The sequence below is a fragment of the Mustela erminea genome, chromosome 2 (genome assembly GCF_009829155.1).
Source record: "Mustela erminea isolate mMusErm1 chromosome 2, mMusErm1.Pri, whole genome shotgun sequence".
NCBI lineage: Eukaryota > Metazoa > Chordata > Mammalia > Carnivora > Mustelidae > Mustela > Mustela erminea.
In genome coordinates, this window is record NC_045615.1 from 91,810,083 (window position 1) to 91,824,843 (window position 14,761).

General features: G+C 39.6%; 1 protein-coding gene across 2 annotated transcripts; it reads right to left on the reverse strand.

The window, feature by feature from the left end:
• Positions 1 to 601: 601 nt before the first annotated feature.
• PCDH18 (protocadherin 18) lies at positions 602 to 14,444 on the reverse strand. 2 transcript variants are annotated; one of them, XM_032333425.1, is made up of 4 exons: positions 11,395 to 14,444; positions 10,471 to 10,556; positions 10,218 to 10,381; positions 602 to 2,813 (listed from the first exon to the last, which is right to left on the reverse strand). In XM_032333425.1, exons 1-4 carry the CDS (start codon positions 13,879 to 13,881, stop codon positions 2,146 to 2,148), a joined length of 3,405 nt encoding a protein of 1,134 aa, XP_032189316.1. In that variant the 5' UTR covers positions 13,882 to 14,444; the 3' UTR covers positions 602 to 2,145. The 2 variants fall into 2 exon arrangements, with proteins under 2 accessions (XP_032189316.1, XP_032189315.1); XM_032333424.1 differs by having other exon boundaries at positions 10,471 to 10,559.
• Positions 14,445 to 14,761: the final 317 nt, after the last annotated feature.

A 14,761-nucleotide genomic window follows, 5' to 3' on the forward strand; every position in this document is an offset into this window, starting at 1 on the left:
CTTGCATCTGGAAAGCCATAGTAAGTGGAGAAGGCTGGAGGCAAGGAGTCCGAAACAGGGAAAATTTACTATACAGACAATACACAAAGGTTTTGTATTTAATATAGTATTGCATTTTATTTCCTTTGCATTATTTAAATGTTGATTTCCATCTCTGCTTCCTAATTTCTAGTTGTGCTTTAAATTAAGAACAGCGAAGCCATGAAAAATTTTTAATGATAATATGTACTGAAAGGAAGTGAATTTGAAAAAAATAATGTTTTTAAATGTGGTTAGCATTTGTGTGTGTAATATACTGAAAAATAAATGGAAATTTCCCTTGTTAACTAAAATCCCTCCTATAAAGGAAAATATGCCTTCAGAAGACATAAAACATCTATTTGATGTGGTGCTCATTTGAGATTTAAAATATCTGAGTTCAGCCTTTTTTAGGCTATTTAACTTTCTTCATATTTCAATTCCCTGCTAGTAAACCAAGGAGGATGATATATTTACCTCTTGGAAACATTGTAAGGCATCTTTTTTTGACCTAACTTAATACAAAATGTTCTGAGATTTTTTTTTAAATTTGAAAAATGTTCAAGTGGTTACTATTTTATTATTCTTTTTTTTTTTCTTTACACTTCAAATGCATTTAAATTCTTCATTCTACTGGGAATACCGTAGACTTCTTTCATTCCCATTACAGGTCTCAAATTCATTCCTTTTCCATTGTGTTTTTCTTGTTTGCCAAGCCAGCTGAAAGCTTCCTCTGTATCACTTAAAATTCAACATAGAATTATTCTCTCATGAAAGATATGCTTCATGCAAAGCTTTTGAACTTATATGTAGACCAGGACTCTGACTTATGGACAGTTCTTTAGCTTTACTTTAATTTTTCTTTTATTTTCATTGACAGCAAAAATTTTTGGAGAGTACAATCAAGATAGTGTATTCATAGAAATAACATTAATAGAAGCTTGGTCATAAATGAGAACAGTCATAATAATGATCTCCTTTACCAAAGCATTCCACACAGAGAGATAACAGCACAATAATTAAAGAATTTGTTGTTTGTCACACAACAAATACAACAGAACTGCAGTAACAAAAATCATAATTTTAAAAAACATTCTTATACTAAAAATAAAAGCAAAAATATGAGATCATGCACTGGAGACAAAAGCTAAAAGTGAATAGTTATAACAAAAACATCGCAAAAGATAAAAATGTTCAAGTTTTGTGAAGGAGAGAAGATTCAAATAGAACAGTTTCAGAATAAATCACTTACATTTACTACCCTAGGAGGGACACTGACATAACAGTCTTCATCCACTAATACCTTTTGCTGTTAGAATACATACTGTTAACCCATTTATAGGACAGATTCCATTTCCTTGGAGCATGTCTACTGTTACAAGGACAGAATGAAATTCATCGTTTACCTTGATTACAAATAGACAATAATACTTCAGGAGAAATATTCTCAAGAACAGGCCAGTGTGATGCCCCAGAATAGTAGGGCCCTGGGGGTTGGGAAGCATTCGCTCTAGCCCTATTTTCATCATTGTCTGTGAAAGACACTTCCCAGTCCTAAAATGAAATTTCACCTCATGTTTGAATTCTGCCGTAATTGAACTATCAAAACTAGAAGAGAGCAGCGAAAATAATGATAATAATAAAATGGTTTAACATTTTTATTGATGCATAATTTTATTTTTTAAGTACTATAAAAAGAAACTGGATCACTTAATGAAACTAAGAATCATATAATGCTTTAGTGGGGTTGTTCCTACAGCACAGCAATTTCTTCCCCAACATAACTAATCTACACAGTGCCTTTATACTTTGTGGTTGTCTATATATCCTATTTGAATAGTGGCTAGTTTCTACATGATTAGGAAAGACATGTTTGTCATGGGAGTAAAAAAATAAAATTTGTCTGTTAAATTACACATAAATATAAGGTACAAATGTATTTTTAAAATACAGATTAAAATAATCACACTTGCATTGTGTACATACGAAAATACAGTATTTAATATTCAATATACACAGACACATTTATGATAAATGCAACTATTCGGCAATGCCAGTTCTTTTCAGGGTCTTCTCTGTCCCCCATTTCCACACATATGGAAAGCAAAAACGCTTCGCTAAAACCTCCTAGCTCTGGCGGACATCTTGAAGCAGTTTGTTAATCTCCGCCACTAGCTCACTGGCATCCATGAGTTCGTGTTTCCCGTCGTTGAGGTGGTTGAGCACATTGTCAAAATCATCTTCTTCATAGTTTTCAGGGATCTCCTCCATGGCCGGCAGCCATTTGGAGGAAGGCTGCACACTGGAGTGAGTTCCAAGAGGGGGACCCGAGCTGTTGGTGGGGTTTTGAAAATGCGTACTGGCGGCCCAGGCGGCCACGCCTTGCGGATAACCCGCAGTCTTGGCGGGCAGCGCCCCCTTGCGGCGCTCCAGAGAGTTGGACCGATCCACCTCGCCGCACTCCGCGTAGGTGTCCAGGGAAGGGGGCAAGAGGCGCTGGAAGACGCTGCTCATTTCCGAGAGCAGAGAGGATGTGCTGGTATCCCCGGAGTCCTCGTCGTTCGGGGAGTCCTTCCCAAAGGTGGAGAAACTCTTCTTTTTCTCCCCAGAATCCGCGGCCTGGGTGTCGTCCTCAAGACTCTGATGCGGATGCTGCTGCTGCGGTTGTGCTGGGAACTCCTCCCCCGGAATGAACATGTTACTCCGATAGTCGGAGGACGGCGAGGGCAGCGGTGGCATCCAGCACTGGTCGGAGTGCCCCAGGACCCTGCACTCCTCCGTGCAAAGCCGCATAGCTACACCGAGGAAAACAACAGGGATTCATGATCATACTTAGCGTAACTCCAAATGATACAAAAGAAGGTAATTTCATTTTTTAAAAAGTGAGACGAGACAGTTTTAAACAGCGAACACGATACTCACCTGTTATTTTATACACCAAATGGACTACACTTAGGATTTGAGTATCATTTTTATGGACTTTTTTTTTTTTTTCCTGTTTATCAAATAAGGAAAGGAGGGTTATGACTCACACACTTCTCAGGAATATTATTTCTGCTACTCACGGAATGAGAAAATGGATTTATAACTTATACATGAGGATGACTGAAAAGGAGCAAAGGTATGGGTGACGGGATGTTTGCTGAACATAAATTCTTGAAAACCCAGGGCTGTAAAGTGAAAATCATAATTTTAGAATGCCACCAGATAATTTTTGAGTACTACCTATGAGTAGCTTTCTAGATATTGAGGTCTATCTGACCAACTTTACCTTCAATGGAGGCATTGGGAATATAATAAACTATCAGGTCATTATCCTTATTAATCTCTCTCCAACGTATTCTGGATTATTTGTTACTTAAAATAGCAATGCAAATTATCCTCAACTACCAGGCATCCCTAGTTAATCTGTTACGAAAACTTTTTTTAGAGGTTTGAAATTCAAGTAGATGGAAAAGTCATTAAAAGCTGAACAGTACAAAAAAATCCATTGGTTATCTCTTCCAGTTGTTATAATGCCCTATTGGAATGTGAGTGGCCACACTCACAGAAAATAATAGGTGATATTAGAGAAGCAGAAAATAAAGAGGAGAAAAATTTCTAAATTTGCCAAATATAACTAAATTACACAACAATGAAGAAATGCAAAAATGTAAAATATACTCTACAAACCATCTATCTCTTTCTCTGAAAATTAGGTCTCTTCAGTATCATGATTTTATTTTAGAGCCAGAGACAGAATGCAGAAAATACAAAGTAGTTATCTTACATTTGAATGACAACTGGATTGGTAACAACCATACCTATCTATTCAAGCTAATTCTCTAGATCTGACCACTTCAGAAAGATTTCTCTTCTTCCCAAATTATTGTGAAAAAGGATGACTCTTGAACAATGTCAAATCCTTTATCAAGGGAAGCAAGTAGTCTATATAGTCCCCATTACCAGGTGAAGTGTCTGCAGAGAATAAGCAATCACTGTATATTTTCTGATTATCAGGGAAATGCACATCAAAACCACAATGAGATATCACTTCAAATTGTCAGGATGGCTGTTATAAAAAATAATAAATGTTGACAAGGATGTGGAGAAATTAGAATACTTGTACACTGTTGCTAAGAATACAAATGGTGCAGCCACTATGGAAAACAATATGGAAGTTCCTCAAAAAACTAAAGATGTAACTACCATATGATCTAGCAATCCCACTTCTGGGTATTTACCCAAAAGAAGTGAAATCAAGATCTCAACGAGATATTAGCCCTTTCTTGTTCATGGCAGCAGCACTATTCACAATAGCCAGATGGGAAAACAACGTGAATGACCACCAACAAATGAATGGATAGAATAAATGTAGTATATGCATACAATGGAATATTATTTAACCTTAAAGTAGGAGGAAAAGTCTACATTATGTGACAACATGGATGAATCTTAAGGACATTATACTTGGTGAAGTAAGTCAGGACAAATACTGCATGATTCTATGTATATAAGGTATCTAAAATGGACAAACTCATAGAATCCAAGAGTGGAATGGTGGTTACTAGTAGGTATGTGTCTGTGCTAGGGGGTTGAGGAAATGGGGGATTGCTAATCAAGGATATCAAGTTTTGGTTAAGCACGAAGAGTAAGTTGTGGAGATCTGCCATATAACATTGTACCTATAGTTAACAATACTGTACTGTATAATTAAATTTTATTAAGAGGGTAGATCACATGTTAAAAGTTCTTATGCAGTAAAATAAAATTTTTTTAAAAGATTTTATTTGTTTATTTAACAGATACAGATCACAAGTAGGCAGAGAGGCAGGCAGAGGGAGAGAGAGAGAGGAGGAAGCAGGCTCCCTGCTGAGAAGAGAGCCCAACGTGGGGCTCGATTCCAGAACTCTGGAATCATGGCCAGAGTAGAAGGCAGAGGCTTAACCCACTGAGCCACACAGGCACCCCTGGACCTCAGTTCTTAATAGAGAAGGGGCTTATCTGCAAAAATGACAGCAAGTATACTGGGTGAGAACAAAAGTCTGATTGGCAGGAAAGCTAAAAATAGAGAGTAGGGAAAATGCAGAGATAGAGTAAGTGCTAACTGGGGGGTAAGACAAAGGGCAAATACTGAGAATCCTTGTGTACTTTTGCTGTGAAGAAAGGCTAAGTTTAAATAAGGATGGATGACTTAAGAATAAAAGCATGTTGGGGCGCCTGGGTGGCTCAGTGGGTTAAAGCCTCTGCCTTCAGCTCAGGTCCTGGTCTCAGGGTCCTGGGATCTAGCCCCGAGTCCGGCTCTCTGCTGAGCGGGGAGCCTGCTTCCTCCTCTCTCTCTGCCTGCCTCTTTGCCTACTTGTGATCTCTGTCTAGCAAATAAATAAATAAATAAATAAATAAATAAATAATATTAAAAAATAAATAAATAAATAAAAGCATGTTTAGATGTACTGACTTCATGCATTATTACTGTTTGGTAAAACTCACCAATTATCGCTCATCATTTAATGTGGACAAAAACCAAAAGGAGTTGAAGGTAATTAGAATGCCTTAATAGCCATGAGGTTTTCTCAGCAGTGAAATAATTCTCAAAGTGGTAATGAAGTTTTTTCCCTGATTCCCCGGGTCTCTGAAAATGGAAAGGAGATCTGTCTATCTTGTCCTATACACATCCTGTGAGAAGGAAGGGAAATAGATCTGATGACAACTTTCATTTGTTTTCCAGCCTTTAACTCTGTGGGAAGGACTTAATTGTTTGATTGATTGTCTGATTGATTTTGTTTTCTTTTAATATTTAATGATGGGGGGTAGAAAAATTACATAGGCTTCTAGGAATCCTGCATATGATCAACTTTCTAAAGACCTGAATTTAATGAACATACAATCAAAAATACAACCTGTTTGATTAAAATGGTAGTCCCCGTCCAAAAGTAATTTAATTACAGGAATTTTTAAAACAGGGAATGCTATTTAACAACTTTGCAGCAAATAAGTGAAACTTTTATTATAAAATAATAAATTAACATACCATTTTTCAAATTCATAAATAGGTAAAATTGACGAAGCAAAGCTAATGGAGAGAAGGTTGGGGAAAATTAATAGAGATGGGGGCAGTGGTACAGAATAGGGTATTTCTGTTTCATTGATATGTTCAACCTTTCCCCTGGAGACTCAACTATTTAAAACATGCTCAGTATACACATAATTCAGTGCCACAGAGGTTTCATACCACATCCAGTAAGTTAGAACTTATTGGCAAGGGGTGCATGTGGCTAATCTTTCTGTCTCTTCAGGTGGTTAAATTTCCTCTGGGAAGGGGAGGGAGGTAAGGAAGCAGAGAATTCCATAGGACTATCAATTTTGTGACTGTACTATATCTTATACATCAAACCTAACTTAAGAAGAAGAGATAAAAACCCTGAGTCTAACTCCTATCAAGCCATTAGTGATTTGAGTAGCCAATCAGTTCCATCTTCAGAGCCTGCCATAGACAAAGTCATTATGATAGCTCCCTGTCCTCAAATGGTTTCCGATCCAGTTCTGAGTCAAGTGTAACAAGTGATGCCCCAAATGCCCAGTTAGAGTGCCAGGCTGTATGATGCTGAGGGCATGGCAAGAAAGGGAAAAAAGGGGGGAAAGTGGAGGTTGTAGTGGTTAAAGGAAGACAAACTTGAAACAAATTTTGAGAGCTGACGAGGTCTCCGACATGGTGAAGAGAAACTAATTTTTTCAGGAAGAAAGGCAACATGAGCAAAGGACTGGTGTGTTATGTCAAGAGATGGTTGTGCCCATTGCAAAAGATTAAAAAAAAAAAGAAGAAAGAAAGGAAGAAAGAAAGAAAGAAGCAAAATGGAGAGTTAATAAGCTAGGAGTGGGTTTTATTGGCCTTGGAATGCCAAGGGAAGTAGTTTTATTAGGTGTTGCTGGGCAACAAAAGTCAATTATTGACTTTGAACCAAAAAAAATGTAAATTAAAACATTCTGAAAAAGTTGTTCAAGCTGCATAAAAGAAATATTTAATGAACGCAGGAGGTGCTAGAGAGTGAATATCGGCTTCTGTGCTGGTACAGTAAACCAGCCGTGGAAGAAAGGCCAGAACCGGGATACCAGCCATGACAATGGACAGAACATGGATTTAAAGAGAGATGTTTGAGTTAAGTAATCACAGATGGCAGATGAATAAAAAGTGGAATGAGCCTAATAAAGGAGTATCACAAGAAACAAAATCAAAAGCCTTTATAAATCATTCTGGTGCAGCTGATAGATTGGGAAAATGGAAATTTTGCAGAAATATGTGTAGCACTGTAGTTCTAAGTTGAATGAGTAAGGAAGAAAGTATGTTGACAAACATGAGCTAACAGACAAAAATGCTTGCTGATTTTACTGCTCAGAATGCAGGATATTTCTGTGGGAATTAATAGAATGGATGACCAGAAATGACCTTGTTGGCAGGCAATGCAACATAACATAATCTATATTTGATCACAGTTCAGTGCAGAAAAATAGTTGGAATAAGACACTTAAGTCCTAAAAATATACATGCTTTTGAAAACTGCACTGATTCTGTTAATGGCATTCAGATGTGGACTTGCATTTTTTTTTTTTCCCCTACTTGGGCTATTTCCTGGGAATATAAGTTTACACAGCACAAGTTTTAAACCCTAACATGCTGGCGGAAGCTGCCAGAATGAGTAATAAACCAGAAAATGGTTGAAGTACAATCAGAATGATGGTCATAATTAAAGGACGGTTATCTCTGTATAAATACTCAATATGCTTATTTCTTTCCATACTAGTCAGACATGAATAAGGTTTAAAATACTTCATAAATCACTGGTAATATCCCAGTGCTCTATGCCACCAGAATGCTTTCTCTACATGGATGCAAGTGGCCAGTAAGAAAGAAATGTATTATAAAACAACACCATGTACCAGCAATATAGCTCTCCTGCTAGACACCTAGATTAAGTATAATTATGTAAATGTGGAATTTTTAAAGGGCTATTTATATATTAAGTTGTGTTATTACTGATAATATAAAAGTGAACCTCCAACTTTGAAAAGAAATGATTAACTTATAAGGAGTTTAAAGCTATTCACTAAATAAAGCTTACCTAGACTTTATATCTACCCATTATTTCCTCAATGGCTTTATTTACATTTTTTTTATCTTATTTTTTTTAATACAGGCATTAGGTGACTCTCCTGCCATGAACATATCTGGTGTTGGTAGCTTTAAAAGAGTGAAAGAGAAATCTTGTCTTTGTTTAAAACCGGTTAGCTGTTTACAACTACACAATTTCAGAATTAAAAAGGATTTTAGGCACCATTTAGGCCCCCATATGGAAAGGTTGTCTAAATAGGGAAAGTTTTTTTCCTTTTAACTATGCCAGTAAATTAAAATTTCAATGAATAGCCTTCATACAATTTAAAAAATAACTTATTATAATACAACACTAATGTTATGGCCATTATATTACTTTTCTGTTCTATGAAATAATGTCATTTAGGAAATGACATTATTCAAAATTAGGGATCAATATTCAACATTAGAGTTCCATCAATATCACTGAATCATAGAAATTTAGCCAGATGGTTCTTTCATTTCATTGCAAGTTTTCTGAGGATGTGTATATCCCACTAGATTTTCAGAGATTTATTTCCTTCCTATAAACAGGGAATCTAGGAATAAAACAAAGAAGCAAAGACACTACTGTGCAAATATTGGTTCTTGTGTACACTGTAGCCCTCAAGGACTAGAAGTCCTTGCCATACATTCACCCTGCCAGAGACGCACTGTCTCGTGCTGTCCTATCATAATGAAATAGGCAGCATTCAATCGTTTCATAGACGGTAGATGAGACGTAAGAATATGAGAACAAATACATTACTGAACTTATTTTTTAAAACAACTGTTGCTTCATATTACTCTTCCTAAGCTAGTGTTTATGTGTGCGGGGACTGGTTCAAACCCCACCTCCACCATGTACGAACGGCCCGATTTAGGACACGTTGCTTTAACCTTTACAAGCTTCAGTTCTCAAACCTAAACAAAACAAACAAACAAATAAAACAAGAACACTACTCTTACTTCCACCCCACTACGAATTCCTGTGTCTGTCGAAGTGTTCAGAGACAGAATGCAGGTACCAATGTCCTCCTAGGGCCTACATAAGTGCTGGGACATTGCTGGTTACTACTGGTGGCAACTACTGCCACCACCACCAGAACTTTCCATGCGGTGAAAACCTGCATTTCTGTGGCTCTCTGAAGCGGTCTCATGACTATTTCCTAAACTCTCCTACTTATCTATATTTAGAAAACGGATGTTTGATGGAACTCAGATGGGGCATAGTTCTGCCTGCCTTTCATTTATCAAATGGCAGTCGTTTGATCAACATTCCCTGGAATGTAGAAACATAAGTAGCCAAAGCAACATTTATGTGTTCCTAAGAGTTGCTTCAATATTACAGTCTCTAGAACCAGGGTTGCCACAATGAGGTAGTCAGGATTTACCCAGTTGGTTCAGGGTTTCTACTACACAACTTAGAGAGGGGGGACTCTAAGGAAAATGTGGCTCATAACTTACTAGGATCTCCTCCATGTAGCTCTGGACTTAAAATTCCCCTCTTAAACCCCTGTTCCTTTTCCACTATAGTGCAGATAGAAAATGAAGGTGTGGCAAAAATATTCTGTTTACCACCTACAAAGATGCATTCTTTGTCCTATTTTTGGTGATAGAAGTGGACCATTTTCTAGTGTATTTTAATCTCTGATTCTGCGAGTAGGTTTCCATCACAGGAAATCTGTGTCCTCCAAATTATAGTCCGGTTCACCACGAGGCACCAAAACAGGCTGTTTGAATAACAACAACCACCCAGTAATTTCATAAAGAGTTGCTCAAGAGTGTCCTGCGGCAGTCCTGGACGGGGCAGGAAGAGGAAAGAAGTGGTGTGGTTTTCTGTCCGCCTCTCCCCACTCTTTCCTTCTTGTCCTGCTGGGCTCTCCTGCTTACTCCATCTCTACCAACTGCTTCATAGGAATTTTAAGAAAATGATTCTGAAGGGTGCCAGGTCATGTTCACTGCTAATAGTGTACAAGTGACACACATGTCAGTGCAAAGGACAAAGAAAATTAGAAGCATAGGAGAAACTTTTCACTTCATTTGTGTAGCAGATCTGAAAGTAAGGATTTATCATCTGTCCCTACCCTCTTACCTGCTGGAATTCTTCCATCTGTAAGAAACAGGTCGCTGAATCCTTCACCCAGCAGCCTATCTATTGGTGAATCTCGCCCCAAATCATAATCACTGTCTCCTGCTTCACTGTCACCACGGCCACTGTCTTTCAAGCTAAATTTGTCCATGTCTTGGAGGGCATATCTAGAAAGATGAATCAGAGAAAGTGTGGTTTTTACTCTTCAGCATTCATGTTAGTGGGACTCAATAGGGAGCAGGAGGATAAGTCATACCTATAGCTCCTGGAATATTTGTTTCCTCGAAAACTTGGTCTTGGCTGATACTGCCCCTGGTGAAGCATTGAAAGAAGCTGGGAGACCTGCTGGAAACCAAAGAGACAGAACTGATTTCTGGAAACAAAGCCCCAAAGACTCGCAAGCTTTAAGCAAGGAAAAACAGTTGCTCACTATCTCATCCTAATTAATTGAACATGTTACCTCTGTTTTAAAGATTTACACATGCTGGAATGTGGCCGACTACGTAGGCAGCCACCACACATAACTGACTCCATCCCGGAGAGACTTGAATGATCTCATACACTGACTTTTTCTTTTGGAAAGAGAACTCCTTGATAAATAACAGATTGATTTCCTTTATTTTATTTTATTTTTTTAGTTCAGATTAAAGTGAACAGTTATAAAAATACGTGGAAAATGTTGTAAAATACAACATTCGAACACATGCAGCTAAAATAGTCTAAAAAATTCTAAAAGTTGAGCAAACGTGATATGCATTTAGATGGCATTGTGGAGGCTTCAGTTCTGTTTTTTTTGTGGGTTTTTAAAAATTCTTTTGTTTTTTGGGGGAGTGTTAATAGGAATCACAATTATGAGAATAAAACAAGCCCTTTTATTTTCGGCTTCCAGTATCTCAATCTGGGAAGCAAGGGTATTTCTAATTAGATAGTCATTTGAGAGCTCCACATTTATTTTTCAATATTATACATATACATAATACATGCAAGCAAATTCTTTAAGAAAAACAAAACAGCCCACTAAGGCATGTATACTTGCTACATACACATAATGCAACATGTACCCTCTTTAATTCAAATATTGTTTACTTCTTCAGAGAAACATTTAAGAACTAACAGATACACAGCTTCTGAACACTAACAGCTGACTTGCCCAGTGAACTGGTGTAGGGTATGATCTTACCTCAACAGCAGGAGTGGCATGGGTGAGTTCTAATGAGAAATTCTCTGGCACGTGGTTGGATGAGATTGTCACCAAACTGTTGAGGGACTGGTGACTGTGGTGACTCTGCCGGCTGCCCATCTGCCCTCTTTCCAAGGTCGGAGACGAAGATGGAGATGACCTGTGATGAGATCTGATGGGCAGAGTGCCGTTCATGGTGGGCACCAATGTAATGTCCCCTTTGTGAATCTGCCTGGATGGCCGTTTTGGGTGGTGCTGGTAAGTGGATTCCGCTACCCTGCAGTTGTAGGATCTAGTGTCCTTCTTTTCTCGGTTACACCTCGTGGCAAACAGCACCATAATAACCAACAACACTGCACAAATTGCTCCTAAGGAAATAATTATAATCATGGAGACATCCAAAGATGCCTGGCTTACTGAGGTCATGGCTGTACTTGTCACTGACTCTGCATATTCAAAGATCACACACTTCAGGAGGACTTTGGTATGCAGCTGAGGATTGCCTTTGTCCTGGATGATAACCGAGAGCTCCCATTCTGTGCAGGAAACAGATTCCATGCTCACATTGGTATGGATGTCACATGATCGTGGATCCATTAAAAAGATATTCTCCTCATTCCCTGCTAGGATGGAGCAACTGAGTTCAGCATTCACACCAGAGTCTCTGTCAATTGCCCTTATTCTCGTGACGTGAAAGCCGCTTTCAGCCCCTTTGGGTATGGAGATTTCTGCAGTATTATTGCGCAGCGCAGGCCCTATAACCACAGGGACGTTGTCATTTTCATCAATGATGGTGAGCACAACTGTGGTATTGCTAGCGAGTTGCTTTGGACTTCCTCCATCTCTTGCTTCCACCACAAAAGTGATCTGACTCACTTCCTCATGATCAAAGATTCTGAGGGCATAGATGGCTCCATTCGATGGGTCAATGGTTACATATGTAGTTATGGAACTTCCCAGGATAAAACTCTCCAAAATTGTGTACGTAACTTGCCCGTTTTCTCCAAGATCAGGATCTGTGGCTGTAACAGTGGTGATATAGGCCCCTGGCGAGTTATTCTCTGAGATTGCAAATTCGTAGCGACTTCTCTGGAAGTGGGGTGGATTGTCATTTATATCATTGATCTGAACAGTAAAATGTTTTACTGTAGAAAGACTGGGTGTCCCCTTGTCCTCAGCGATTATGGTCAAACTGTATTCAGATCTCTTTTCTCTATCCAGTGTGGCATTCGTCAAGATTAAATAATTGTTTTCGTAAGTCTTCTGAAGTTTAAAGTGACCATGTCCGTGAAGCTTACAAACTATTTCTCCATTCAGCCCAGAATCCTTGTCTTGAACCCCGACCAAAGCCACAAACGTGTCAATAGGATCCCCTTCAAAGATATAAGATATTTCTTCTTTTCCGGGGGACATGAGGTTTATGTTAATTTCAGGCTTATTGTCATTAACATCCACAACCTTAATTATAATTTTGCAATGAGCTGGGATTGAATTTGGACCCAAATCTTGAGCCTGAACATCAATCTCATAGGATTTGGTGATTTCATAGTCCACTTGCTTGAAAAGAGTCAAATGTCCTCTTTCTGAATCGATTTTAAAAGTCTCTATAATTTTGGGAGACACATGACTGCTGAAGGAATATACAATCTTCCCATTAGCGCCCTCATCTGGATCAGTGGCATTCAGATCAAGGAGCAAAGTGCCAACGGGGGAGTTTTCTAAGAGTTGTATTATATAAGACTGCTGCTCAAAAGCAGGGCTGTTGTCATTGGAGTCCGAAATGCTTATTTTTAGTATGGATGAGCCGGACCTCTGAGGCACCCCCATGTCTGAGGCAGTGAGCTGAAGCTCATAGCTTGACTTCAGCTCCCGATCGAGCTCTCTCACCACTATGAGTTCTGCATACTTGGCGCCATCAGTCCTGGTCCGGACTTCAATATTAAAGAAATCATTGGCAGAGAGAGAGTATGTGTGGAGGGAATTTTCCCCCACATCTGGATCAAATGCACTGTCCAAGGGGATCCGAGTCCCGACTGCTGCACTCTCAGATATCTCAATAGGTATGACAGATCTTGAAAACTGGGGAGAATTGTCATTAATATCCAGCACTTCGACTTCAATATGGAAAAGCTGCAGATGCTCCGTGGGTAGAGTGATCACATCAAACTCTATGGAACAGTTCAAGTTTTTCTGGCATAGTTGTTCACGGTCGATTTTAGCCCCTATGCTGATTTCTCCATTATCCTCATTGACCACAAGGAGAGGAGAATTTCCCCTTTGCATGGCTCGAAAACGAACAGTGGAAGGATTAGGTAGCTTAACTAAAACATCAGCCACATCCTCTGATAGTCTTGCAATTACTGATCCAACCCTCTGCTCCTCATAAATCCTGTATTTCAGATTCTTGCCCAGTACATCGTAGCTGAAAGATAGCATCAGGAGTGCAAAACCAAATCTAAAGTGCATTTTAGCATTCATTTGGCACATCGGTCAGTTGGAGGAGATTCCTCACACAGACCAAGTTAAAACGGCAAAGCAATTCCCCCAACTTCCTTTGGCAACTTAAAGCTACGCTACATTTGGTACTTGAAAGTTGAAAGCGTCTCTTAATAATACAGCACAGCAATTAACGGCTCGCAAACTTTTGTTTCATACACACCGTGTCACGACTTGCAGCTACTAGCGGCGTGGAGTGCGATCCTTGCGTTTGTTTGGCCGGCTGTCCTCTCTGCAGGCAGACGAGTGTCACCTCCGCGTTGGCCCCCTCGTGTCGTCGGAATCCATCTAGTGCAAGGTGCCGGCAGTCTGCAGTGAATCCTTCTCGAGCGATTCTTGCTCGCTTTCTCTGCGCGGCTGCAGACTAAACACCCGTGATTGCTGACTCCAGTCTAAAATCTGTACAACTTCACTTCAACTCAGACAAAGCTCTCTTGCCCGGCGTGTGTTGAATCGCTTCCAGCCAATCAGCGTCCTTCCAAATCAAAAGCTGATGGAGTCCCCAAAGCGAGGGCGGTCGAGAGTGGCGGGCGGAGAGGGGGAGAGAGCAGCGAGGAGGAAGGCGGGGGCTGGGGGCGCGGCGGGAAGAGCGGGGCGGAGGGCCGGTGGGGGCTGGGGGCGGGGGATGCGAGCCGCTCCTTCCACGGCTCCTCCCTTCCTCCGCCGTCCTCCCCCTCCTCCTTTCAGCCCCCTGCATTCACTTTCTCCGAGCGTGCCACGACAAAGGGAGACAAATTACAGAAGAAAAACTTGAAATCAACTTCTGGTCGCCTTTATTTATATGGCATTTTAAATCGTTCTGGTTTTCTTAATGGCCCTTTCTTCTTCCACAAACATGTAATCATCCTGCCTTTCATAGTCCTTTTAAGGA